Raw genomic sequence first — 25,409 nt, 5'->3', positions numbered from 1 at the left:
CTCAGCTGTGATAAGTGATGTTGAGTGTCAATTCATATCTGGAAATAATTGAGGCCAAATTGTATTATTTTCCATTCAGCATCCAGTGGCTGAGAGTGAGTGAGTTTACTCTTGAACTGAGATACAGACTGACAGCACATCTCCTGTAGTGGATAGGAAACAGCTGAAGTTCTTTAATTGTTAGTGCCTGTAGGAATCATGTGCAAGCGAAAACGTAACACACTACAACAGAAAGGATTCTGTACTGCTCCTCCGAGTCAAGGTAGGAAACACAATGGACCTTTTGTATCTTGGATAGTGCGGACTCTAACAGAGAGTAATGATATAAAATGTTGGTCTTCAGAATGCCATCAATTTTTGTTTCAGTGCATAGAGATGTACTTTTCTGAACACTGCTGAAGTAACAATCAATGTAAACTGAATCCATTTGCAACTAAGAGAAACGGTGGTGAACAATTCAGCTGCATTGTAGCTGACTGACCACAATGTTCCTTGTACAGAAAAGACAATTGGCTAATTCACTTCTTATTTCTGATGTCGACAGAACATTCCCCTGCTCTGGAGTGTGATGATGCACCATTAGCAGTACTTTTGCGTTGCTCTAGAGGTAGGGAGGAGGAAAGGAAAATGACTTTTATTTTTTGTCATGCAGTGACAATTTATTTATTGAACAAAAGCAGTGTTGAACTTTGCATGAAGATAAAATGTGCAATTCTACAAACCTAACAATTTTGGCTTTTTTGTCCCTATTCTCCACTGCTTTGAAGAATGGTTATTAGATTCCACAGATACATTATGAAAATTGCAGCCAGATTTCACACTTTTTTTGTGATGCATCCAAGGGAAGAGGAGGAGGAGTGCAGAGCTCTTTGTAGAAAATTGCAACAATTTTGAATGAAGCACATAAATATCTAAAAAAAAGTTTCTGGTTGGATTGAAACAGACAAAACAATCTTCTACTGCAATATGAAGAAATGCAGAATTATGTTGTTATGTTGGTTAGCACTGCTGCCTCACAGCGCCAGAGACCCGGGTTCAATTCCCGACTTAGGCGACTGACTGTGTGGAGTTTGCACATTCTCCCCGTGTCTGCGTGGGTTTCCTCCGGGTGCTCCGGTTTCCTCCCACAGTCCAAAGATGTGCAGGTCAGGTGAATTGGCCATACTAAATTGCCTGTAGTGTTAGGTAAAGGGGTAAATGTACGGGAATGGGTGGGTTACGCTTCGGCGGGTCGGTGTGGACTTGTTGGGCCGAAGGGCCTGTTTCCACACTGTAAGTAATCTAATCTAATCTAATCTAATCTAAACATGGGGATGGTAAGCTCCTCTGCTACCATGATCCATTTATGCAATTGGATGCTGGCTGATCAGGATGAAAATTGTTAGCTGATTGTTTCTGATCAGTGCAAACTCAAATGTTTCAAATGGCCTGACTCTGTGCTATAGGTCTCTCTGACAAAGGATCTGTGGGTAGAAATCATTTTGATCCTAACATTTTGTGTTACTTGCAATATCAATGGAACTGCATGGCTGTTAGACATTGTAATGTGTGCCAGGATGGTGTATGTTTTTGAAACTCATAAGTCAGAGAGTGCGTGTGTGTGCGTGAGTGAGACAAAGATGGGGCATGGGGGAAACATTTAGTTACGTAGCTACACATTAATCACTCTGTGGAAGGCCTTGACACAGTGCGCATTTGGAATTCATATTATTTGATTGCTGTGTCTATGTAAGTGACAAAAGATTAATTGTCATTCTCAGTTACTGATAGCTGAAATGTATCCTTCAATGTGCTCACTATCTACCTCACATTTGGCTGTTCAAACTAACAGCATCGTCTATTTGTTCACCTCGATTTTAACGTTTAAAGTATCCTTTATAGTTCAGAACCTGTGAGGACAACCTCAATCGGGACCTTGGGTTCCTGTCATACCACACACTCATGCAGACCCTCTCTCATCCACACACTTTCCCTCATACACACATACAAAACAACCCCCCACACTCCCATCCATGCACACATCCTCTCACAGGCTTATACTCTATTGCACTCGTACACACTTTACCAAGCATACACACACACATTTGCATGTGTACTCACACTCAAATGCTTTCTCTCTCTCACACACACATGCAAGTCTCTGGGGTGAATGTGCATTTGCAGGATTATATTTGCAGATGCATTCTATTTTGCTCAAAAGAGAACACAACCTGCAGGCAGTCAATCCATGTAATACTTTATATCTTCCGACTTTGGCAAGAGAACCAGTCTGACTCAAGAGTGGGATACAGACAGACTCGAACCTTACACCTTTATTACACTGAGTTGAGATGTCACCCTCTTTTAAATAAAGTCTGAAGTTATCTTTGGAATGTGACTTAAAAGAAGTACTGGGATGTATATATTAATGAACTGAAACCTGCAACCCATTCTAAAAGATGAAACACTGAACAGCAATCTAGGTTTCTTTAAATATCATTTCAGTTGCATAACACTATAGTCTTTTGTGAAAGATTCTGTGTCTCATGTTCCTGTTTCATGGCTACCTGATGAAGGAGCAGAGCTCTGAAAAATAGTACTTCCAAATGAACCTGCTGGACTGTAATCTGGTGTTGTGTGATTTTTCAATTGTGGTCAGCACATTACAGGAAGGACGTGGAGAATTTAGAGAGGGTGCAGAAGAGGTTTGCCAGAATGTTGTCTAGAGGGTATGAGCTATAAAGAGAAGTTAGAAAAACCCAAGCAGTTTTCTTCTGAGCAGCAAAGGCTGAGGGCAGACTTAATAGAAGTCTGTAAAAATTTGAGAAGAGTTGTAGCTCAGGTTGAGGTTCTGGATCTAGGTTCTCTCACTAAGCTGGAAGGTTCCTTTTCAGATGTTTTGTCACCATATTAGGTACCATTATCAGTGAGCCTCCGGATGAAGCACTGGTGGTATGGCCTGCTTTCTATTTATGTGTCCACTACATTGGACAAACAGGCACAAAACTAGCCACCGGGATACATGAACATCAACTAGCCACAAAAAGACATGACCCACTCTCACTAGTATCCTTACATACAGGTGAAATTAGATTAGATTAGATTACTTACAGTGTGGAAACAGGCCCTTCGGCCCAAGAAGTCCACACCGCCCCGCCGAAGCGCAACCCACCCATACCACTACATTTACCCCTTACCTAACACTACGGGCAATTTAGCATGGCCAATTTACCTGACCTGCACATCTTTGGACTGTGGGAGGAAACCGGTGCACCTGGAGGAAACCCACGCAGCCACGGGGAGAACGTGCAAACTCCACACAGTCAGTCACCTGAGGCGGGAATTGAACCCGGGTCTCTGACGCTGCGAGGCAGCAGTGCTAACCTCTGTGCCACCGTGCCGTGAGGAAGGACACCACTTCAACTGTGACAACACATCCATCCTAGGACAAGTCAAACCGAGACATGCAATAGAACTCCAAGAAGCATGGTATTCCAACTAGAAATCCATCAACAAACAGATTGACTTGGATCCCATTTACCACCCTGGAGAAAATGAACACTAAATGACACCACCACAGGAAATGACATCATGAACCCAAGGAAACCTACACATATAAACAGAAAGCGGGCCATACCACCAGTGCTTCATCCAGAGGCTCACTGATGATTAACTACAAAACGTCTGAAAGCAAACCTTCCATCTCAGTGAGCAAACCTATATCCAGAACTCCATAATATTATGAGATACATGCTTAAGATTGACGGTCAGAATCTATTTCCAAGAGCTGAAATGTCTAAAACTAAGAGGCATGCATATAAGGTGAGACAGGGAAATCTCAAAGGAGACCCACGGTGCAGTTTCTTTTAATGTAGAGAGCGGTAGGAGTGGAACGCACTGCCAGGGGTGCTGATGGAGGTAGATACGATAAAGGTATTGAAGGGACTTAACAATAAGCAAATTAACATGCAAGAAATGGAGGGATATGGACCATGGGCAGGCAGAAGGGATTAAATTTCATTTGATGTCATGTTCGGCACAACATCGTGGGCTGAAGGACCCGTTCCTGTGCTGTACCTTTCTATGTTCAGATTTAATGCAATGTATATTTCGGATGAGGATTCATTCAAATTGATTGGAAATGGGTAGCATGCATTGAGAATATAGATAAAAAATATAAACTTTATTTCCTTGGTCGTGTTTGACTCTTGGTTTGAACATATCTCTCTGGAAATGGAGCTCAATGTGAACCTGACTCAATCCACTCTGTGACTGTGGAAAGGATGTTCTTCGCTCTGACCGCAGTAACATACCTGCTGTTTGTTCGAAGCAGCTGGTCACATTTGGCTCTGTACCGAGGGAATATTACATTGTCTTGGTCCTTGTGTACTTGCCTGGAGGAAGACAGAAGAGATACCTCCTGTAAATCAACCTCAGTTGTGATTGGCAACATCAATGTAACATTCAGTTAATGATCATTAGGGTTTGTTGTTTAAAGCCAGCAATTTAAACAGAACCACAGGTCTGATTCCACTCCTGCTCGAAGCTGCTCTTTGTCCATTTTTTTCTTAAAATTCTAACACCAGTTGAGTGAGATTCGGAAACTAAACAATACCCATACAGCTCCATGAATGGGGGCAACTGATGCAAGTGGGTATGTGGATATGTGAGTTCAGTTATTGATCTATACCTGCCAGTTCCTGCTTGGTGAATGTGTGGGTGTAATTATCAAACGGTAACTTTTGCTGTATGGTAAATATATTTACATTCACACAGCATTGACTGGTCTGGTCTCATCGATAACTAGAGAATCATAAAAATAATACAGCATCGGGGGGGGGGGGGGAAGAGGGCATTCAGTCCATCTTGTCCATGCCAATGCCGCCACACCCAGGTGCCCTTTCTCATGCCACCATCCTGCCACAGCCAGTAACCTTGCAGTTTACAACACTTGAGGTGCAGTTCCATAGAATTTTTGTTTAAAAAAAAAGTAAGGTCTCTGCCTGCACCTCCAAATCAGACAGTGAATTCCAGATACCCACCACTCTCTGCATAAAAAAATTGCTCATATCATCTAATCCTACAACCACTGAGCTTAAATCAGTGATCCCTGGTTTTTGAACTCTCTGCCAAAGGAAATGGGTTCCTCCTACCTAATGGCTCCCTCTCACTAGTTAGTAAAAAATCACACAACATCAGGTTATAGTTCAACAGGTTTATATGGAAGTGCACACTTTCAGAGTGCTGCGTCTTCATTGGGTAGCTCACTATTTAGTACTGTAGACCCGCCGTAGCCGTGGTGGATATGTTCCAGGAACATTCTCTTTTATATACCGCGATAACCGGACCCACAAATGTGAGGTCACCCTGTATTCCTTAATCATGGCACCTCGGCTCCAAGGAATACAACCCCAACCTCTCCAAATAGCTACAATTCACCAGCCCTGACAACATTTGAGTAAATCTCCTCTGCACTCTCTCCACAGCAATGACGTCCTTCCTGTAACGTGGTGACCCGACTGCACACACATCTTCTGTTGTAGCCGCCAGTGCTTCATACAGTTTCATTGTTATTTCCCTATTTTTGTAGGCACCCATCTGCCAATGAGGTTCCATGTGCCTTCTTTACAACCACATCTATCTTTAGGGACCTGTGCATTTGCACACTAAGATCTCTCACTTCATCTGCCCCTCTCAGTATATTCCCATTTACTGTCTATTCCCATTTATTGTCTGACTTTCCAAAATGCATTCCCCAATACTTATCACAGCTGAACTCTGCCACTTTCCTGCCCACTCCACCAAATCATCCATATAGGTTTGGAGCTTACAGCTATCCTCCACACTATCCACCACACGGCCAATTTTTGTGTCGTCTGCAAATTTCACAAATTTGCCCAACATATTCAACTCCAAATCATTAATGTATAAACCAAACAGCTCAGGTTTGAGCCATGCAGAGCACCACTTAAACCAGCTTTCCATTCACAATGGCCACCATTGACCATTATCCTTTCTTTCCTGTGACTGAACCAACTTTGGATCCAATTCAGCACATGACCCTGTATCCCGTGGGCTTTTACTTCTTCACCCAGTCTGCTGTGATGCTGCTGCTCCTTTAACAACTTGTAAAGTTGAAGTTGATGGGTTTTAGGGCCATTTTGATTATAGCTAACAGGTAATGCCCCAGGCAAAAGGCTTCCACATTTTTAAATAGAACACTTGTACAATGAAAGGGGAGTATCCCAGTTTTACCAGCTCAGCTTTTCTGTGGTTTGATTTGGTTTTTGGCTGTCTGGCTATTGACTGAAAGCAGTCAGACAGTTGAAAAAGCTGCTGAACCCAAAGAAGCAGGTCCATGCTGGTACACTCTCTCTTACATCTCTCCTGTAAGACCCTGTGTTTGATTTTACCTTTTGTGCCAAGAGGTGTTTATGGGGATTGTTGTAAATGTTGAACCCACCATCATTAAATTGATATAATCTGTTGGGTTTTTGGATTTTTACGTTATTTAGTATTCTGTACTCTTTTGTTTGTGTATCATTCGGTAAATTCGTAAATCAAACTGTTTTCTTTAAAACTACTAGTTTGACCAGCTGCATCCCCCCCTGGAATATCTTCGTTATACCTGCTTAAAACAACTAGCAAAGTTAGGGTCTGGGTTACTTTGTTGAAATGTTTGGAGGGGGTCTGGCCTTTTCCATAACAGGCTGAGGGCTGTTTGCAGAATTTATTCTGTAGTTCTGATTTGGGATTCGGGTTGTTGGACTCAAAGACAGTGAAGGATAAGTCTTAGCGTCTTTTGTTCCGAATGTTGAATTCAATTGGTTTAAACAGCGCTTGGAGAAAGTGAGGACGGCAGATGCTGGAGATCAGAGGCGAGAGTGTAGCACTGGAAAAGCAAGGTCAGGCAGCATCTGAGAAGGAGAATCAATGTTTCAGGCATCAGCCTTTCATTAGGAAAAAGTGCTTGGGATACCAATTGCTCTGAGTCAAGAGTTTTCTGGGGGTGGAAGAAGTGGCTTCAGATTTTTGCAAAAAGTGATTAATGTCAAGCTGCTGGAATTAGCAGACCGGCTGGAGCTTGACCTGCCTCCACCCACGAGGAAATGGGCGATAACTACAGCAATAGCTCAACATTTAAATTGGCTGGAAACGCCATCTTCAGAGATGGCTAACATGCAATTGAAAATGAAACAACTCAAGTTAGAGGCAAAAGTCAAGGGCAACAGAAACGAAACAGTTTGAATTACGATTGAAAGGGAGAAAAGAGAGAAAAGAAGAGTGAGGAAAGGAAGAAAGAGGGACTTTGAACTTTGGAAATTGGCACTTAGACAGGAGTTCAAAAAATCACTTCCAGAAGTAATGAGAACTCATGTGTAAGAGCAAGACTGGCATCAGAAATGGCTGATGATTGAGTTGATCAATAAATCAAAATTGGGCTGCCAAAATCAATTTGAATCCATGAGAGATAATAATTGTGGCTAAGAGAAATTCTCACATGGAAAATAAAAAGTAGATCTCTGTGAAGAGCATAAGGATGATTTACCACAGGGTAAAAAGAAAACCCTTGAAGGGGAAAGAGAAGTCAAAAAAGTAGGCCACATGGAATCAGTATTAGTGGGTTAGGAAAAGCACTTAGAAGCCAGATGTAGGAAAACAGGATAAGCCAGTGAATTTTGTTGGAGTGGTAACAGAGAGCACTGTGGAGACGAGAAAGCTGCACCAAAATATACAAGCTGGTCAGAAGGTAAATTTTACTCACATACACCAGGAGCAGCAGGTGAAGAGGTAACAATATTCAGAGATACAAGGATCCTCTCAATCTGTGATGCTAAAAGATGAGGATATATGTACCTCCGAAGGACATCTGCCAGAAAAGGTACGAGTAACGGGAATTCACATTGAAATAAGAAATACTCAATTGTAAGAAGTGAGGTTAGAGTGTCCAGTGAAGAGGGGAGAAGTCATAGTAGGAGTAATGGACAAATGCTCAGCTCCAGGAATACAATTTGTCTTTGCTAATGATGTTGCTGAATCACTGGTGGGAGTGCTGACTGTGGTTGAAAAGCCAATGCAAGTTCAGACAACTGGGATGTTTCCTGACTGTGTGGTAACAAGGTCACAAAGTCACCAGTTGAAACAGGAAAGTTCAAAGAGTACAGATAAGGAAGTTGAAGGGAAATTAGCAGAGATCCTGTCTGATCAGATAGTTGAGACACACCAGGAACAGAGATGACAAAGCAGACATCTTTATCTCAGGTACATTAACTGAGTTAAAGCAAAAAGATAAAATTTAAAGCAAGTGTATTAAAAGGCATACACAAAACGAATCCAAATGTATCCCTGATTGTTATTATCTTTAAAATGATGTCTTAATGAGGAAATGGAGAACATCATATTCAGGCAGATGAGAATGGGCAGAAGTTTATCAAGTTATATTGCCAGTGGGTTATAGAAAGGACATGTTGCGAGTAGCACATGAGCTACCTGCATAGATTGTCTGTTTGAAATTCACATTATTTAATTGTCATCTCTGGATGTGACAACTATTCAGTAAAGGATTAATTCTGTCCTTCTCAGTGACACATAAACTCCATGTAAATATGCTTCATCCCGGTTGGAGGATTTGACTTATAGGCAGAGGCTGAATAGGCTGGAGCTGTTTTCCCTGGAGAGTGACCTTATAGACGTTTATAAAATCATAAGGCGCATGTAGAAGTGGTGGAGCCTGGTACAATTATAACATTTAAAAGGCGTCTGAGTGACTATAATGAGAAAGCCTTAAAACTTGTCCTTAAATACTTAGATTAAATGTAATGTTGAATTATAGAACACAAGAAAATAAACAGGACAGGCAGGGAGGCATCAGACCACAAAAGGGGAACCTAGGATGTACAGAAGATAAAAAAAATCTGTTCTCACCAAGTGATAACAGGATGCTCTAAAGCAATCAAGAACATTTGCCTTAACATCAATGAATCTGTGTAAGAAGGACACAGTGATAATATTCACAGTTGTTAACTTGTGAAATTAATGACAGCATGTCAAAAGCCTTGTAATAAACGGTCAGGTCCTATCAATTATAATGAATTCTTAGTGTGTGAGAGATGTGAATGCTTTAAATTTATTTGCATTTTACGACTTTATGATGATTTTGAGTAGCCATCACTGATTATGAAATGCAAACTCTATGCAAGGTTACCTTATGACCTCTCCCACTTAGTTTAGATTGATACCTCTTTATGATGGGGTCTGACCTCACCAACAGGCACTGACTCGGCTGAATCTGTTTTTCCCACCTGATGGATGGCTAAGGGCCTACAGGAATGATCAGCTAAGCGCACACAGATCTGTTAATTAACTTCTCTTCCTTACGAATTATTGCCTTTCCACTGTCTGTCTAATTAAGAACATGCAGTGTTTTTTGTAAAAAGGAAGCCTGTTTGTGACAGAAGAGTGGAGTAGCCTGTGAGGGCTCTTAAAGGAAGAGCTGGTATCCTACTTTTCTAAGGTTTTAGAATCTCAGCTAGCCTGGATTATAGGTGTCAATGTTACGTTGTAACAGTGATACTATTAGTAAATAAAGGGGAAGGCTAAAATTAAACTAAACTGTTTGTACGAGGTTTATATACCAGACTACCAAAGAGTACAATCTCCAGGACGAACTAAGAGAGGCTTATAGGTCTGAGTCCACTAGGAATTCCCTGGGCTGTCTTAAATACTTTAACAATATCAACAGGAAGGGTTTAGAGAGAGATGGATGAAGTGCTGGCAAATGGAACTAGACTAGACTAGAATATCTGGTCATCATGGACAAGTTGGACCGAAGGCTCTGTTTCCATGCTATATGTTTCTATGACTGGACGACTCTTCGATAACTCATGCCCTGTCGATGAGCACAGTTTCCTTCCATCTCTGTGCTTAACCCCCTCCTTCACGGATGGTTGTTGAAACGTTGCAACAATGTGGCCTATTTGTCTATCTTCATTGTAACTTTGAAACTGCCCTTAAAAACTGCAGATTTTAATGCAGTTCCTGAATGTCTATTTTGGATGAGGAGTCAGTTTATCTATCTTCAACACTGGTGTGTAAACGTCAATGGGCTACATACCTTCCGTTTGTTAGAGGCAGCTGGTCACTCTTTGCTTTAAACTGAGGAAGTATTACAGTGTCTTAGTCCCACAGGTGTTTTTTCTGGAGGAAGACACAGGGTCACCACCTGTAAATCAACACGAGGCTCGTCTGGCAATATTGAACTGATCATTATCACATTCATTGCATATGAATTAGGATGTGTTTTTTTTATTTAAAGCCAACAACTTAACCAGAACCACGGATCTGATTCCATTGTTGCTCTGAGCTGCTCCTTGTCTGGGGATTGTGTTTGTTTTTCAAGTGATTCGATACCAATTGATTTGGAGATGCCGGTGTTGGACCGGGGTGCACAATGTTAAACATCACACATCAGGAGCTTCCAAAAAAACCTGTTGGACAATAACCTGATGTTGTGCGATTTTTAACTTGATATCAGTTGAGTGAGATCCAGAAACTGAGCAATATCTGCCCAGCACCATGAATGGGACTACTCAACTACCAGGATGCTTACACAGTTCAATATCCAACTCCCCAACTACCTGTTGGAAAGAGGAAAAACGGCGCTATTTCTAATGTTTTTACCAAGACCCTAGTTGTATGTCCTTTTACAAGAGTATCACATTCCTACAGTTGGTCCACACAACCTCAAGGAACAGCGGGAAAACAGAATGAAGTTAAAACAGGGTTCAGAGGATTGCAAACCACAACAATGTCCCTCAGCAGCTTCTTCCCGCTCTGCCTCCCTCAGCAGGCCCACACACAGCCCGAGAAAGGCCTCTCTCTTCCCCCCAGCCCGCTCACTCCAAGTTCCGGGACCAGTTCCTGCTCCGCTCGGCCTCTTACAAACAGCCCCCGGTTCTCCCTGAACTCACCCCGAATCAATCCCGGTCTCGGAGCCCCCTCTGTGTCCCAGGCTCCCATCCCGATGTGCTGCTGGAAGGAGCCTGCTGTTCCGTCGCTTCCCTGGGCGCTGATCTCTCCATTGCGGTCTGTTTCAAACAAATCTCTTGCACTCACTGAGTAAATGCTCCTCAATGGCAGCGCTGGGGGAGGGCCTCACGCATGCGCTCCTCGGGTCAGGAACAGCTTTGGGGAGAAAAGGTTCAGTCCCAGATACAGTTGGGGCTGGAGTGAGCTGGAGGCGGAACTGGATGATCAAAGCCATTTCCCTGCTCTGTCTGTCACTCAGTTTCCTCTCCGGACCCGCCCCTCACTCTCTGTCAGCCCTTTCTCAGTCAGGTCGGACCGGGCTGTATAAAAAAGGAAGGGGAGACAGCTCGGCTCTCATTCGACAGCGATTGGAGTGAAGAAGCGTGATGTCTGGAAGAGGCAAAGGAGGTAAAGGCCTGGGAAAAGGCGGAGCGAAGCGGCACCGCAAAGTGCTCCGTGATAACATCCAGGGCATCACTAAACCAGCCATCCGGCGCCTGGCTCGCCGTGGCGGGGTCAAGCGCATCTCGGGCTTGATCTACGAGGAGACCCGCGGGGTGCTGAAGGTTTTCCTGGAGAATGTGATCAGGGATGCGGTCACCTACACTGAGCACGCCAAGCGCAAGACGGTCACCGCCATGGATGTGGTGTACGCTCTGAAACGCCAGGGCCGCACTCTCTATGGATTCGGCGGCTGAGAATAAAGCGACCCTTTTCCAGTGAACCCAAAGGCTCTTTTCAGAGCCACTCAAACCCTCCGATAGAGAGCGGAGACCTGAGGACGGGGAAGGCAGCGCATGCTGAGAGGAATGTCACGTTTATTTCACGTTAGCCGGTTATTTCACGTTTATCACGACTTTTAAAATTATTTCAGTTCCGAAAATATACTAATACTGTGTTCCGCAGTACGGCAGAGCATTTGGTGTGGACAGTTCACTTTGTTGCTGTTTACCGTGCCCGGTGAATTTATAATTGCAAGTATTCCTACCATGTAGATAAGAGGCTATTCGGCCAATCGAGACTCTACTGTTGTGCAACCTGGTTAGTCCATGTAAAGAATCGCATCGTGACTTGAAATTGTAAATGTAGCAGCAGCATTAGCCCATTCTGCCAATCCAGCTTGTTCTGCCATGGGTGATATTTCTCAAACTTATTCTCGTGCCTGCTCCCCGTAACCGTCGATCGTCTTTTTCGTGAATATCTGTCCATGTCAGTAATAATATCAATGTGTACCTGGCTGTCCTATGCCATAAATAATAATTTGTTTTTATTTATTGTGGAATCCAGTCATTAATGCTATGTATTACAGTAATTATATTGCCCAGGCATAACACTCTGGGAGCCTGCGGATGTGTTTATGTGGCGCGTTTTTTCCATCTGCCCGTTCAGGCAGGGATTACAAATTGTCTTCGGGCAAGTAATAGTCTGGATGAAATAAAAGTTATTGATCAAGTGTGGTTCTGTAATTTTATCAGTGTACAGTTTTAGCTTTTAGGATGTTTAAATCGGCGGTTTTTCGATTGATTCACGGCGGATACAAGTTCAGTTGCTCATCCAGAGAGAGTAGGAAGCGATAAGGGATGTTAGTACTGTATTTTTCTTGGAATTTAGTTAAAAACAAAACGGAAGGCAGCGGCAGTGAATTTGCAACTAATGAGATCTTCATTCCGGGATTGCGGAAATATAATTAGATGATTTTTACATCAAATTTTAGTATTCGGTTAAATATTTATGGAAAAAACCCATCTCCTCATTGACCCACTTTGTGTTAACGCGGCTTGGTGAGGTGGACGCAGGAGAGAAAGGTAAAAAATGACGCCAAGAGATCAACGGCTTATTTTCGCCATCACGTATAAAAGAGCAGGAGGATGCACGACAACGTACACGTTGATTAGTTTCATAATCGAAAAACCAAACTTTACAATCTCACTTTACCGCATTCCCTCCTTTTACAGCTGAAAAATGACTAACTGCTGTTGAATACGCTCTCTCTCTTTCCCACCGCCCTTTTCTCTTCCAGACACGTTCCCAATTTCACAACCACTTTCAGAGAAAGCTATAATCCGCCCACATTGCGGCCTCTTATAGCTTCGGGAGGAATGGTGGGGCGGAAATTTCGGATTGGTCAGCTCCCAATCAGAAATCTGCCTCTTTCCCCCAATCGAGTGCGGGCACGGGGAGGTGGGCGGAATCGACAGGCGCCAATTCATCAACCGCTTTCTTTCCAATCTGAAAAGCCCGCCAATCTCCAAACAAAGGAGTATGTCTTACCTGAATAATGAAGTACAAAAACTGAGGAAGTTCAAAAAACATTAATACTCATGTTAATTTACTTTTAGTTTACAAATGTGTACTTCACACGGTCTTACTCTCCCTCATTTGCCGATCTGTATCTGTCCATTTCTGATCTTGAGAGTGGGTTATTTTCTAAACCTTGAGAAGAAGCTGAAACTAAACCACGTTGCTGCACTTTTCATTTAGGCGTCTTGCAGTTTCATTTAGGGATTTATAACATTTCTCAACCTTACGCGAATGTCTGTTAACCAGCAACTGTTAACATGCTTTATATATCTATGACTTTAACTTTGTTTTTTTTCTCTCTTTTTTTAAACCCCCACACTACCACCTAACTGCGGTAGTGCTTATTTTTCCCCAGCACCCATGGTGTAGGTGTGAGACACTGAGAGACACAAAGTGCACGAATCTTTATTCAATTTCCACCACCAGGAAGATAGGAAAACACTCGAGTCGCCAGTGACAAGCACTGCCCTTCACCTCAAAGGGCAATGCTGTGTGATCAAAACAGTGAAGGGGAGGGTAGCGACTAAATCAAAATAGAGTCGGAGGGGGAAATAATGCACTCCACTCCCTGCGGCGCCCACCTCTTCCTGAGCAACTCCAGGGTGTTGGTGGACACCGTGTGCTCCTTCTCCAAGGACACCCGGGCTCTAACGTAACCGCTGAAGAGGGGCAGGCAGTCAGCCCTAACGACCCCCTCCACGGCCCGCTGCCTGGTCCTGTTGATGGCCAGTTTGGCCAGGCCCAGGAGCAGACCCACGAGGAGGTCTTCAGACCTGCCCTTCCTCCTCCATACCAGGTGCCCGAAGATCAGGAGCGTGGGACTGAAGTGCAACCAAAAGCAGAGGAGGTTTTTGAGAAAATCAAAAAGGGAGTGCAAATGCCCACACCCAATATACACATGGTCCATGGTCTCCACAGCGCCACAGAACAAGCAGTTGGGCTAGGAGTCCGTGAACCACCACAATCTGCAGTTGCAGGGGACCGCTGCGTGCAGCACCCTCCACCCCAGATCCCCGAGAGAAAGTGGGAGGACTCCCGTGTAGAGAGCCCTCCACTGGGGATCCCCACCGCCCGGTGGCAAATGGGCACGCCAAGGCGTGTCCGGACGGTGGGAGAAGAGGTGGACGGTGTGCAGCAGAAGTCTATATAGGGCCCTCCTTTTTACCCCCTGGAAGGGAACAAAATTAAAATTCTGGAGGCGGCTCAGGTTTTGGGGCACAGGCTCCCGCGGGAAGTAGGGGACCTTGGGGCCAATCTGAAATTCTGTCCGGGCTGGGGTGAGCACGGACGGGATCCCACCGCACACCTGAGCATCCTCCAACTGGTGCACTACGTCGGGTCCGAGCACCGCCGTTTTAAGGCGTCGGATGGCTGTGGCCACGTACCGGACGTCTACCGCTGCCCTGCTCGCTATGTCCTGCGGCAGCATCCAGCCCAGGCCCCTGGCACCCAGCACGTTCCCCGACCATGGTCATTCTCGCCGCCACGGCCCTCCCCTCCGACAGCCACTCGAACCCGCGAGTACGGAGGTGCAGATTCCTGAGCAACGGCTCCCTGACGACAGCCGCTACTCCTGCCGGAGGGTAGGCGCGATGCGATTCGACTATGTTCCAAACAGTGATCAGGTCCTGGTAAAAGACAGGCAGCGTCTTGAGGGCAACCTCCAAACCGTCACGGTCGACGAACAGGAGTTGCGTGTCGTAGTTGAGGCTACGCACCTGGCGGAAAAAAATACATTGCCAGGGCGCACCACCTAGGAGGAGGCTCGACGTAAAGGTATCACTGCAAGGTCTGAAGGCGGAACGTCGCAACCTGGGTGTGGACGCACAACAGCGACTGACTGCCCTCCTCAATAGGGAGACTCAGAACCTGCGCGGTGACCCAGTGCAACTTTTTGTCCCAGAATAAGTCGACCAACGTTCTCTGAATGTCAGCGACAAAGCCAGGAGGAGGGACCAAAGTGACCAGCCGCTACCACAGCATGGCGGCCACCAGCTGGTTTATGACCAGCACTCGACTCCTGTAAGATAGCACTCGGAGCAGTCCTGTCCAGCGGCCTAGGCGAGCCGAGACTTTGGTCTCCAGCTCCTGCCAGTTGACCAGCCAGGATTCCTCAGCCGGGCTGAGTTAGACCCCCAGGTAAAGGAAATGGGTGGTACTCCAGCTGAACCCCCGTAACTCCTCCGGCAAAGAGTCCACCCACCACAGACCGACCAGTAGTCCGGAACATTTGGCCCAGTTGATCCTGCCGGAAGACGCTGCTGAGTACACGGCCTGGCACTCGCGCATCCTCCCCGGGTCAGCCGGGTCAGTGAAAGTCAGCGTAGGCCGAGAGGACCACCCCCGTGCCCGCGCCGCGCAGAACCAGCCCCGACAGCCTCCTCCGCAAGAGGCGCAGGAAAGGCTCCATGCACAGGGAATACAGCTGGCCGGACAGGGGGCAGCCTTGACACACTCCTCTCCCGAAGCGAAGGGGCGCCATCAGGGTACCGTTAACTTTAACCAGACACTCTGCGGCAGCGTACAAAAGTCGGTTCCGGGCGACGAACTACATCCCGAACCCGAATGCCCGCAGAGTCCCGAGCAGGTACTCGTGATCGACCCTGTCGAATGCCTTCTCCTGGTCAAGAGACAGGAAGGCGCTCGGCAGACCAGTCCATCGACAGAAATGGATCAGGTCCTGGACCAGGTGAACGTTGTCGTGTATCCTCCGGCCCGGGACCATGTAGGACTGGTCCGGGTGAATCACGTGGGCCAGCACGGAGGCCAGACGAGAAGACAACACCCTGGCGAAGATTTTGTAGTCCGTGCTGAGGAGGGAGATCGGACACCAGTTCTTCAAAGAACGAAGATCCCCCTTCTTTGGCAGCAGGACGATGACAGCCCTGCGCCAAGAAAGGGGCAGCTCTCCAGCATTTAGACACCCCCCCAGGATTTGTGCGTAGTCGCTCCCCAGGAGTCCCAGAACGTCCTGAAGAACTCCACAGTCAGCCCGTCCAGCCCCGAGGTCTTCCCCTCGAGAGCCAGTCGAGGGCGCCGGTCAGCTCCTCTAAAGCGAGAGCATCGAGCCTTCCGGCGTCCTCCGGGCCGAGCTGCGGCAGGTCCTCCCACAGAACTCTGCGAGCATCCTCTCTGGACGGATCCGGAGAGAACAGAACCGTGTAATACTTTCGGACGTGGGCCCTGATCCCCTCCGGATCCGAGACGAGGGACCCGTCGTCGGCCAGCAACACAAGGAGCTGCGGTCCAGAAGGGGGAGCTGCGGTCCAGGTCCTGGAGGAGCTGGATCCACGACCTCACGTATGCGCCCCGAGGAGCTGCAGGTCCCAGAGCGCGGCCTTCTTCTCTTCGTACGCCCCGTACAGGCCGGGTCCGCGTCAGGCTAACCGAGGCGTGACTCCAGGTCGAGCATCTCCCTCTCCAACTTCCCGATCCTGGATTTCCGCCTCTTTGTCGACCCCCTCGCATACTCCTGACAGAAGACGCGGACGTGAGCCTTGCCCACGTCCCACCATAGCCTCAAAGGGGAAGCTTCCCCGCTTCCTTCTCCAGCTTGCCCAGAAACAACGAAACGAGTCCCGGAACCGCTCGTCCTCCAGCAGCAGGTTGTTAAAGTGCCGGTACGCGGAGCCGAGCCTGGCACCGAACGGAAGGAGTTCTGCCCACACCAGGTGATGGTCCATGTACGACACCTGCCGCATGGAGGCCTTCGGAAAACAGGAGGCGTACGCCCGCAAAACATACAGGAGGTCGATTCTGGACGCTCCGACCAGAATCTTCACGAAGGTGAAGGCAATGGAGTCGGGATAGAGATTCCGCCAGACGTCCACCAGGTCGAAGGACTTGACCAAGTCCCCCAACCTCCTCCCCGACGCCCAACCAGTGCGGGCACCGCCGTGGTCCCTGCCCTCGAGGACGCAGTTAAAATCTCCCCCGAGGACGATGCACTGGTTCTCGTCGATGGAGGCGAGATGAGCGGACACTTCTTCGAAGAAGCTCGCTTGCCTCAGTGCAGCCAGAGGAGTGTAGACGTTCACCAAGTGAAGCACCGCGTCCCCCAGTCAGGTGAAGCAAACGGCCTGGCACAGGCTCCCTGACCACCAAAATCTCCGGCTGAAAATGCAGGGCCAACAAGATAGCCAGATCTGCGGTGAGGTGACTCATGTCGACCCCCCCCACCCCACTCCAGGAGCCAGGTCGCTTCGTCTCCTGGGGTAGTGTGGGTTTCTTGCAGGAAGGACACCGCATACCTCCCGTCCCGGAGGACCGAAAGGGTCTGGAATCTGTGCTGTGATTCCCTGCTGCCGTTGCTGTTGAGGCTGGCTATAGTTGTCTCCATGTCGGAAGCGTTGTGCAACCACCACCAGTACAGTTAAAAACCGATATATCCATTTACTGGGAGGACGGGGGAGGGGCACAGAAGTCACTCGCCCTCACCAGGAGTGCCCCCAGGAAGTTCCTGACTCGCTTTCACTCATTTACGTCAAGCCCAGGCACCTGACGAGCAGCATGGGCCGACCAGTAAACTCTTTCAAAGGAGCTCCAGCGGTCGAGTGCGAGTTGGGCTCTATCCTGGCGACTCAGAATTTCCTCGACAAATTCTCGGAGTTCCTCGAGGGGGAGGAGATCGTTGGGGGGCACCCGGGACTCGAAAATGTCACTGCAGACAGAGTCCACGTCGTCCCCCACCGATCCCGAACCCTCCTCTGGGAGATCGCCTTCGGTTACCGACCCCTCCCCCACCGAGAGGATGGGGCTGGTCCGGCGCTGCCAACTGGCCTCAAACCCCCGGCGACCCTACCCCCAGGTAAAAACAATGACTGCAGATGCTGGAAACTAGATTCTGGATCAGTGGTGCTGAAAGAGCACAGCAATTCAGGCAGCATCCGAGGACAGGCAAAATCGACGTTTCGGGCAAAAGCTCTTCATCAGGTACCCCCCCCAGCTTTTCCCGGAATACGATTGGCTGGGGGAATACAGGGGGCGTGGCCAGGGTGGGGAGGGACAGCCGTGTCACTTCCTGCCCTGCCCCTGGTTTATCAGGTGAGGGCTGGCGGGGAAGGGGCCCAGTTCCCTCTCCTGATGAAGGGCTTTTGCCCGTCCTCGGATGCTGCCTGAATTGCTGTGCTCTTCCAGCACCACTGATACAGACCCTACCCCCAGGGTCACCGGCGGTACCTTCCTCGACGCAACCCTTCCCGGAACGCCCCGCGTTCGGGTCGTCGGGCAGCAGAGGCTCAGGGCCCCGCTCCTCTCCCGACACAGGGACGCCCGGCTCCTCGGGGAAAAGGTCCTCCCCCAGGGCCAAGGCCCCCGGAAAAACAGTCTGGGAGGGAGGAGTGAGAATAACACATTCCTCCCCTCTACAACCCAGCAGAGGGTCCTCCGTTGTCGCCTGCACCACGGCCCGCGTGGTTATTATAGTCCTCCCCAGGGGCCGGAGGAGTTGAGGCAGGAGGCCCTGCTGTAGCCCCTGGGAGTTTCGGGTAGGTTGGGCCGCGGTGCAGGAGAGTCGAGAGGCACCGTTGGCCTGTCCCCTGGGGAGGGGAGGGGCCGCTGGAGTGTCTCTCCCCTCCAAGGGCCGACGCCTCTTCCCCAGAAAGACAGTGGGGAATTTATGGGTCTTCCCCTGCCCTCCCACCTTGGTGGTCATGGGGCCCGAGGTACCCCCCCCCCCCCAGCTTTTCCCGGAATACGATTGGCTGGGGGAATACAGGGGGCATGGCCAGGGTGGGGAGGGACAGCCGTGTCACTTCCTGACCCGCCCCTGGTTTATCAGGTGAGGGCGGGCGGGGACGGGGCCCAGTTCCCTCTCCGGGGGCCCAGAGGTCGCTGCAGGAGGTGTGGCAGCGGTGGTTTCCCCCAGGTTAGTGCTAGGGTGTGGCTGGGCTCGGGGGCCCCCGTGCTAGGTGTTGCAGCGCCAGGGGCAGGCGTTGATGCCCCAGGGGTTTCTCTAACGGGATGTGGTGTCAGTAGGGCCAGGGTCAGGTACGGGATTGGGGGTCAGGGTTCCCGCGCCAGGTCGACGCTGGCATGGCCGCAGGGGCATCGTCGGGGCAGGGCAGGTCGTGGGCTAGGTGTCGGGATAGGGTACACCCCAGTCCAACACCGGCATCTCCAAATCATACTTCATACAATCTCTCTCGCTCATCCATTTGCCTAACTGCATCTGTCTCTTTCTACTATTTTTTTCTTTTCTGGACCTGAAGAACAGGCAGAAACACAAAGAAAGCGCCAAGAACTGCAATATGCAATTAATCTCTTCATTTCACATTTCAAAAACACTCCGGTATGCCGATTAAACATCACAGAACGTTCTTCCGGGTGAGCATATTAATCGTCTTTCGACAATATTTTAATATCGCCCAGCCTTTGTGCACTAGTTCTGACATCAGCAAACGCTCTACATTTGCTATCCCAGTCTTGCAGCTGCTCTGGTTTGATCTCGCTTCATTTTGAAAATCTCTCGCCGGCAACAGAAAGCCTCATTTATAGTAATCTGCAATCGGACAAAATAGCGTCAGGGACCCAGGTTCGAGTCGACCAGGCATAGAACTAAAGACGCAAACCGACAATCGTAAGAGGCATCTGCTCCCCGTACTCAAAGATGGGGACAAGTTTCTATCTCGTTTGCCTGGGGTGATATTTACCGTTCATATCCCACCCTGAATGGTAGGTCTGGACTGATCAAGTGTTAAAGTGTAACTTCAAGAAATAGAAACAGCTGAAAAATGACTCATTAGGCACGAAGAAAGCTGGGTGACTGTTGGAAGGAGGGGGAAAGCAGTCAGTGACGGATCCCCTGTGGTCATTACCTGAAAAACATGTATACATATTGGATACTGTTAAGGGGGGCGACTAACCAGTGGTGTTCAGGGGGCCCAGGTCTCTGGTACAGAGCCTGTCCCTGTTGCACAAGAGAAGGAGGAGCGTGTTCGTCATTGGGGACTCAATAGTTAGAGGCTCAGATAGAAGGTTTGTTGAGAGTGAGAGAGACTCACAGTTGGTGTGTTGCCTCCCAGGTGCCAGGGTCCGTGATGTCTCGGATCATATCTTCGGGGTCCTGAAGGGAGAGGGTGACCAGCCTCAAGTCGTTGTCCATGTAGGTAATAACGGCATAGGTGGAAAGAGGGATAGGGATGTAAGGCAGGATTTCGGGGAGCTAGGGTGGAAGCTGAGAACTGGAACACGTGCCACGTGATAGCGAGACAAAGAATAGGGAGAGTTATCAGCTGAACACGTGGCTACAAGGATGGTGTAGGAGGGAGGGTTTCAGGTTCTTGGATAATTGGGGCTCATTCTGGGGAAGGTGGGACTTGTACAAACAGGATGGTCTTCACTTGAACCAGAGGGGTAATATCCTGGGTGGGAAATTTGCTGGTGCTATTCGGGTGGGTTTAAACTAGCTCAGCAGGGGAATGGGAACCGGAGGTGTAGTTGCATTGCACAGGAGGATGAGAGTAGGAGGGACATAATTTCAGGGTCACAGGAATGCGCTGGCAGACAGCAAAGTGATTTGAAGTGTGTTTACTTCAACGCCAGAAATATCCGAAATAAGGTAGGTGAGCTTGCAGCATGGATAGGTACCTGGGACTTTGATGTTGTGGCCATTTCAGAGACATGGATAGAGCAGGGTGAGGAATGGATGTTGCAGGTTCCAGATTTTAGATCTTTCATTAAGAACAGGCAAGGCGGTAAAAGAGAGGGAGGCATGGCCTTGTTAGTCAAGGATAGTATAACGGTGGCTGAGAGAATTTTTGATGAGGTCTTGTCTGCTGACGTAATGTGGACTGAGGTTAGAAACAGGAGAGGTCACACTGCTTGGAATTTTTTATAGGCCTCCGCAGAGTTCCAGGGAGGTGGAAGAGAGGATTAGCAAAATTATTCTAGGTAGGAGTGAACAGAACAGGATGGTTATTATGGAGGACTTTAACTTCCTCAACACTGACTGGAAATGCTATAACTCCTGTACGTCGGATGGATCAGTCTTCGTCCAATGTCAACAGGAGGGTTTCCTAACACAGTATGTCGAAGGGCCGGCAAGAGGGGAGCACTTTGGAGAGAGTGACTATAATTCAGTTACGTTTAGTTTAGCGATGAAAGTGATAGGTACATGCTACAGGTCAAGAGTTATTGATGGGGCAAGGGCAATTATAATGCGGGGCAATTAGGATGCATAGAATGGGGTAGCAAAATGCAGGGGATGCAGACAATGGAAATGTGGAGCTGGTTTAAGGAACAGATATTGCGTGTCCTTGAAAGAGATGTCCCTGTCAGGCATGAAGGAAGCGATAAGGTAGGGAAATTGCATCTCTTGTTACGAAGAAGATGGAGGCTTATGTGTTGATGAGGCAAGATGGTTCAGATGAGGCGATGGAGAGTTACAGGTCAGCTAGGAAGGATTTAAAGAGAGAGTTAAGAAGAGCAAAGAGAGTACACGAGCAGTCTTTAGCAAATAGAATAAAGGAGAACCTAAAGCTTTCCATAGGTATGTGAGGAATAAAAGGATGATTAGGGTAGGAATAGGACCAATAAATGACAGAAGTGGGAAGTTGAGTGTGGACCCTGTGAAGATCAGAGAGGTGCTAAATGAACATTCCTCATCGGTTTTCACTCAGGAAAAGGAGAATATTGTAGAGGAGAAGAATGAGGTACGAAATATTAGACTAGAAAGGATCGAGGTTAGTTACAAACAGGTGTTATCAATTCTAGAAGGAGTGAAAGTACACAAGTCCCTTGGGCCGGATGGGATTTATCAGAGGATTCCCTGGGAAACTAGGGAGGAGATAGCCAAGCCTTTGGCTTTGATATTTGAGTCGTCATTGTCTACAGATTTGGTTCGAGAGGACTGGAGGATTGCAAATGTTGTGCCCTTGTTCAAGAAGGGCAGTAGAGATGACCCAGGTAATTATAGACCAGTGAGCCTTACATCTGTTGTAGGAAAAGTTTTGTAAAGGTTTATAAGAGACAAGATTTATAATAATCTAGCAAGCATCAATTTGATTTCAGATCGTCAACATGATTTCGTCAAGGGCAGGTCATGTCTCACAAACCTCGTTGAGTTTTTTGAGAAGGTGACCAAGCATGTAGATGAGGGTAGGGCAGTTGATGTGGTCTCCATGGACTTCAGTAAAGCCTTTGATAAGGTTCCACATGGTAGGCTTTTGGAGAAAATGTAGAGGCATGGAATTGAGGGTGATTTAGCAGTTTGGATTAGAAACTGGCTTTCTGAAAGAAGGCAGCGAATGGTGGTTGATGGAAAATATTCAGCCTGCAGTCCGTTTACTAGTGGTGTGCCACAAGGATCTGTTTTGGGACCACTGCTGTTTGTGATTTTTTTTATGAATGACTTAGATGCAGGCATAGGTGGATGGATTCGTAAATTTGTAGATGACACTAAAGTCGGTGGAGTAGTAGATAGTGTGGAAGAATGTTACAGGTTGCAGGAGGACTTGGATAAACTACAGAATTGGGCTGAGAGGTGGGCAAATGGAGTTCAATGCAGCTAAATGTGAGGTGATGCACTTTGGGAAGAATAACAGGAAAGCAGAGTACTGGGTCGATGGAAAGATTCTTGGTAGGGTGGATGTGCAGAGGGATCTTGGAGTCCATGTACAGAGATCCCTCAAAGTTGCCACCCAGGTGGATAATGCTGTTGAGAAGGCATACGATGTGTCAGGTTTCATTCGTAGAGGGATTGAGTTCCGGAACTGCAATATCATGCTGCAACTATATAAAACGCAGATGCGGCCACACTTGGAATGTTGTGTACAGTTCTGGTTCCCATATTTTGGGAAGGATGTGGAAGCATTGGAAAAGGTGTGGAGGAGATTTACCATGATGTTGCCTAGTCTGGAGGGAAGGTCTTATGAGGAAAGGCTGAGAGACTTGAACCTGTTCTCATTGGCAAAAAGAAGGCTAAGACCAGATTTGATAGAGACATTCAAGATGATCAGAGGATTAGATAGGGTAGACATGAAAGTCCACGACCAAAGGAATGTAACACTTATCTATTTCTCAACATTATTCACAAAAGTATGTAGCTATGCATTGAAGAAAAACTGATGACATCCTGAAGAGCAGCCTATGGTATCATTCCTGCCAGTTCGAGTCTGCACTTTTGGAGTTGGAAAACCCTTTAATTTCCATGACACAATCCATAACTCAAATCAAATGCACTGAGCAGAAACTAACAAGTACATACTGATAAATGCACTCACACATTCACATAGCTGAAATTGACAGGCAAAGATTAATATCTAAATTCAGAGTCACAAAGCAGAAGCTGCCATGTACAGTTTGATGACTGTACTTCTACATTTACAGAGCAGTCAGATTGGTGACTATATTCTGATGTTCACATTGCAGAAACATTCATATACAGATTGCTAACTGTACACTGTAACATATATAGGAGAAATAGACAAGGAGAAATTGAGGATGATATTTACATATCAGAACTGGCAGGTATAAATTACTCAGCATGTTCACATATTCACAACACAGAAGCTGATAGATTAAATGCACTCACACCTTCACGTGGCAGACACAGAGTTACAGATTAATAACAGCATACTTAAATACACAGAGCTGAAACTGACAGGAACAAATTAGTAAATACACCCTGACAGAGGTAGCGACTGACAGAGGTAATGACTGACAGAGGTAGTTACTGACAGAGAACGTTTGATAACAAATGTATCATATCCACAAAGCAGAAATGGATAGGGACAGATTAGCAATAACACTCAGTTTCTTATTGCATAAAGCACAGCAGAATCTGACAAGTATAACAATATTCAGTTTGACAAAGCCTGACAACTACACTTATATTCAACTCATATTCACATGGCAGAAACATTTACAGCTTGATATCTGCTCTCACCCATTCACATTGCAGTAACTAGGACAGATTGATGATGACACTCACTCATTCATATGACAGAAACTAACAGAGGTTCACCTCCATAACTAACATCACATATAGATGTTGGAGAAGCTGACAGCTAGAGACTGATAATTATACTCTCATTCACATTGCAGAAACAGCACCAACATAGAAACTGACAGGTACAGATTTATAACCACAGTCACACATTCATATTGCAACAACTGATAGGGGTAGATTGACCCTCCCTATGAGTTATTCTAAAAAAAAGTAAGAAAACAATATTATTTATTCAAATTACCAATATAGCTCCCTACAACATCATGGGTTATACTTGATAAGGTCTGAGAGTTTGATACACCTTTGTTTTTTTTTTAACATCCCAAACACCACCTGTTTTGGCATGTGGACTGATATCAAATATTTTTCAAGATATTAATATACATTTCCCGAAGTTTCCGAGCCTCCAATCCTATGTCTCCAGGCATAGAACAGTAACTTACTCCCATATTCATATTACAAAAAATGGCAGATTCGGATTGATAAATGCATTCATACATTATCAATTAAGAAACTGATGGGGAGAGATTAATAACTAATCAATTTATATTTAATAATTCATCTAGTAGAAACTTTCAGGGAGCGTCTTTTATTTAGAATTAGAATCCATACAATTTCAAAACAGAACGTTCAGCCTGGCAAGTCTACACCGACCCTCTGATGATTATCTCAACCAGAGCCATTCCCTTATCACTCTACATTTACCCCTGACTAATGCACCTAACCCATACATCCCTAAACACTATGGGCAATTTAGCATGGCCAATTCACCTAACCCCTTCTTTGGACTGTGGGAGGAAACCGGGGCACCCAGAGGATACCCACATAGACACGGGGAGAATGTGCAAACACCACGCAGACAGTCGCCCAGGGCTGGAATCGAATCTTAGAATATTATTGGCTGCCAGAGAATTAAGCAACTTTCATACATAAAAGAGTTGAAAGTAGTTGGTACTGATTCCGTACTCCACTCTCTCAGTCACACAGCAGGAACTGACAAGTATAGATCAATTCCAAAACTCTCGTGGACACAACAGAATCTGACAGGTGTAGATTGATAGCTGCTGTCTCATATTCACTCTGCAGAAACTGAAAGGGAGAGAATGATACATAAATATACACGCGTGTGCGCGCGCATACACACACACACACA

At 46.9% G+C, this 25,409-nt stretch overlaps 1 protein-coding gene and 1 long non-coding RNA gene across 2 annotated transcripts in view; one reads left to right on the top strand and one right to left on the bottom strand.

The window, feature by feature from the left end:
• LOC122546242 (uncharacterized) overlaps window positions 1–25,409 on the bottom strand; it is a 222,544-nt gene that overhangs the window by 71,606 nt on the left and 125,529 nt on the right. The window lies entirely within an intron of this gene.
• Window positions 11,282–12,459, top strand: LOC122544541 (histone H4). The gene has a single exon (XM_043683854.2). The coding sequence runs from the start codon at window positions 11,394–11,396 to the stop codon at window positions 11,703–11,705; it is 312 nt and encodes a 103-aa protein (XP_043539789.2). The 5' UTR covers window positions 11,282–11,393; the 3' UTR covers window positions 11,706–12,459.

This window comes from Chiloscyllium plagiosum, unplaced genomic scaffold, assembly GCF_037043375.1.
Source record: "Chiloscyllium plagiosum isolate Xiang-an unplaced genomic scaffold, Cpla_swu_hap1 HiC_scaffold_49, whole genome shotgun sequence".
In the NCBI taxonomy this organism is placed as follows: domain Eukaryota; kingdom Metazoa; phylum Chordata; class Chondrichthyes; order Orectolobiformes; family Hemiscylliidae; genus Chiloscyllium; species Chiloscyllium plagiosum.
Note: the sequence above shows the minus strand (reverse complement) of the source record. Positions and strands in the feature narration are given on the sequence as shown.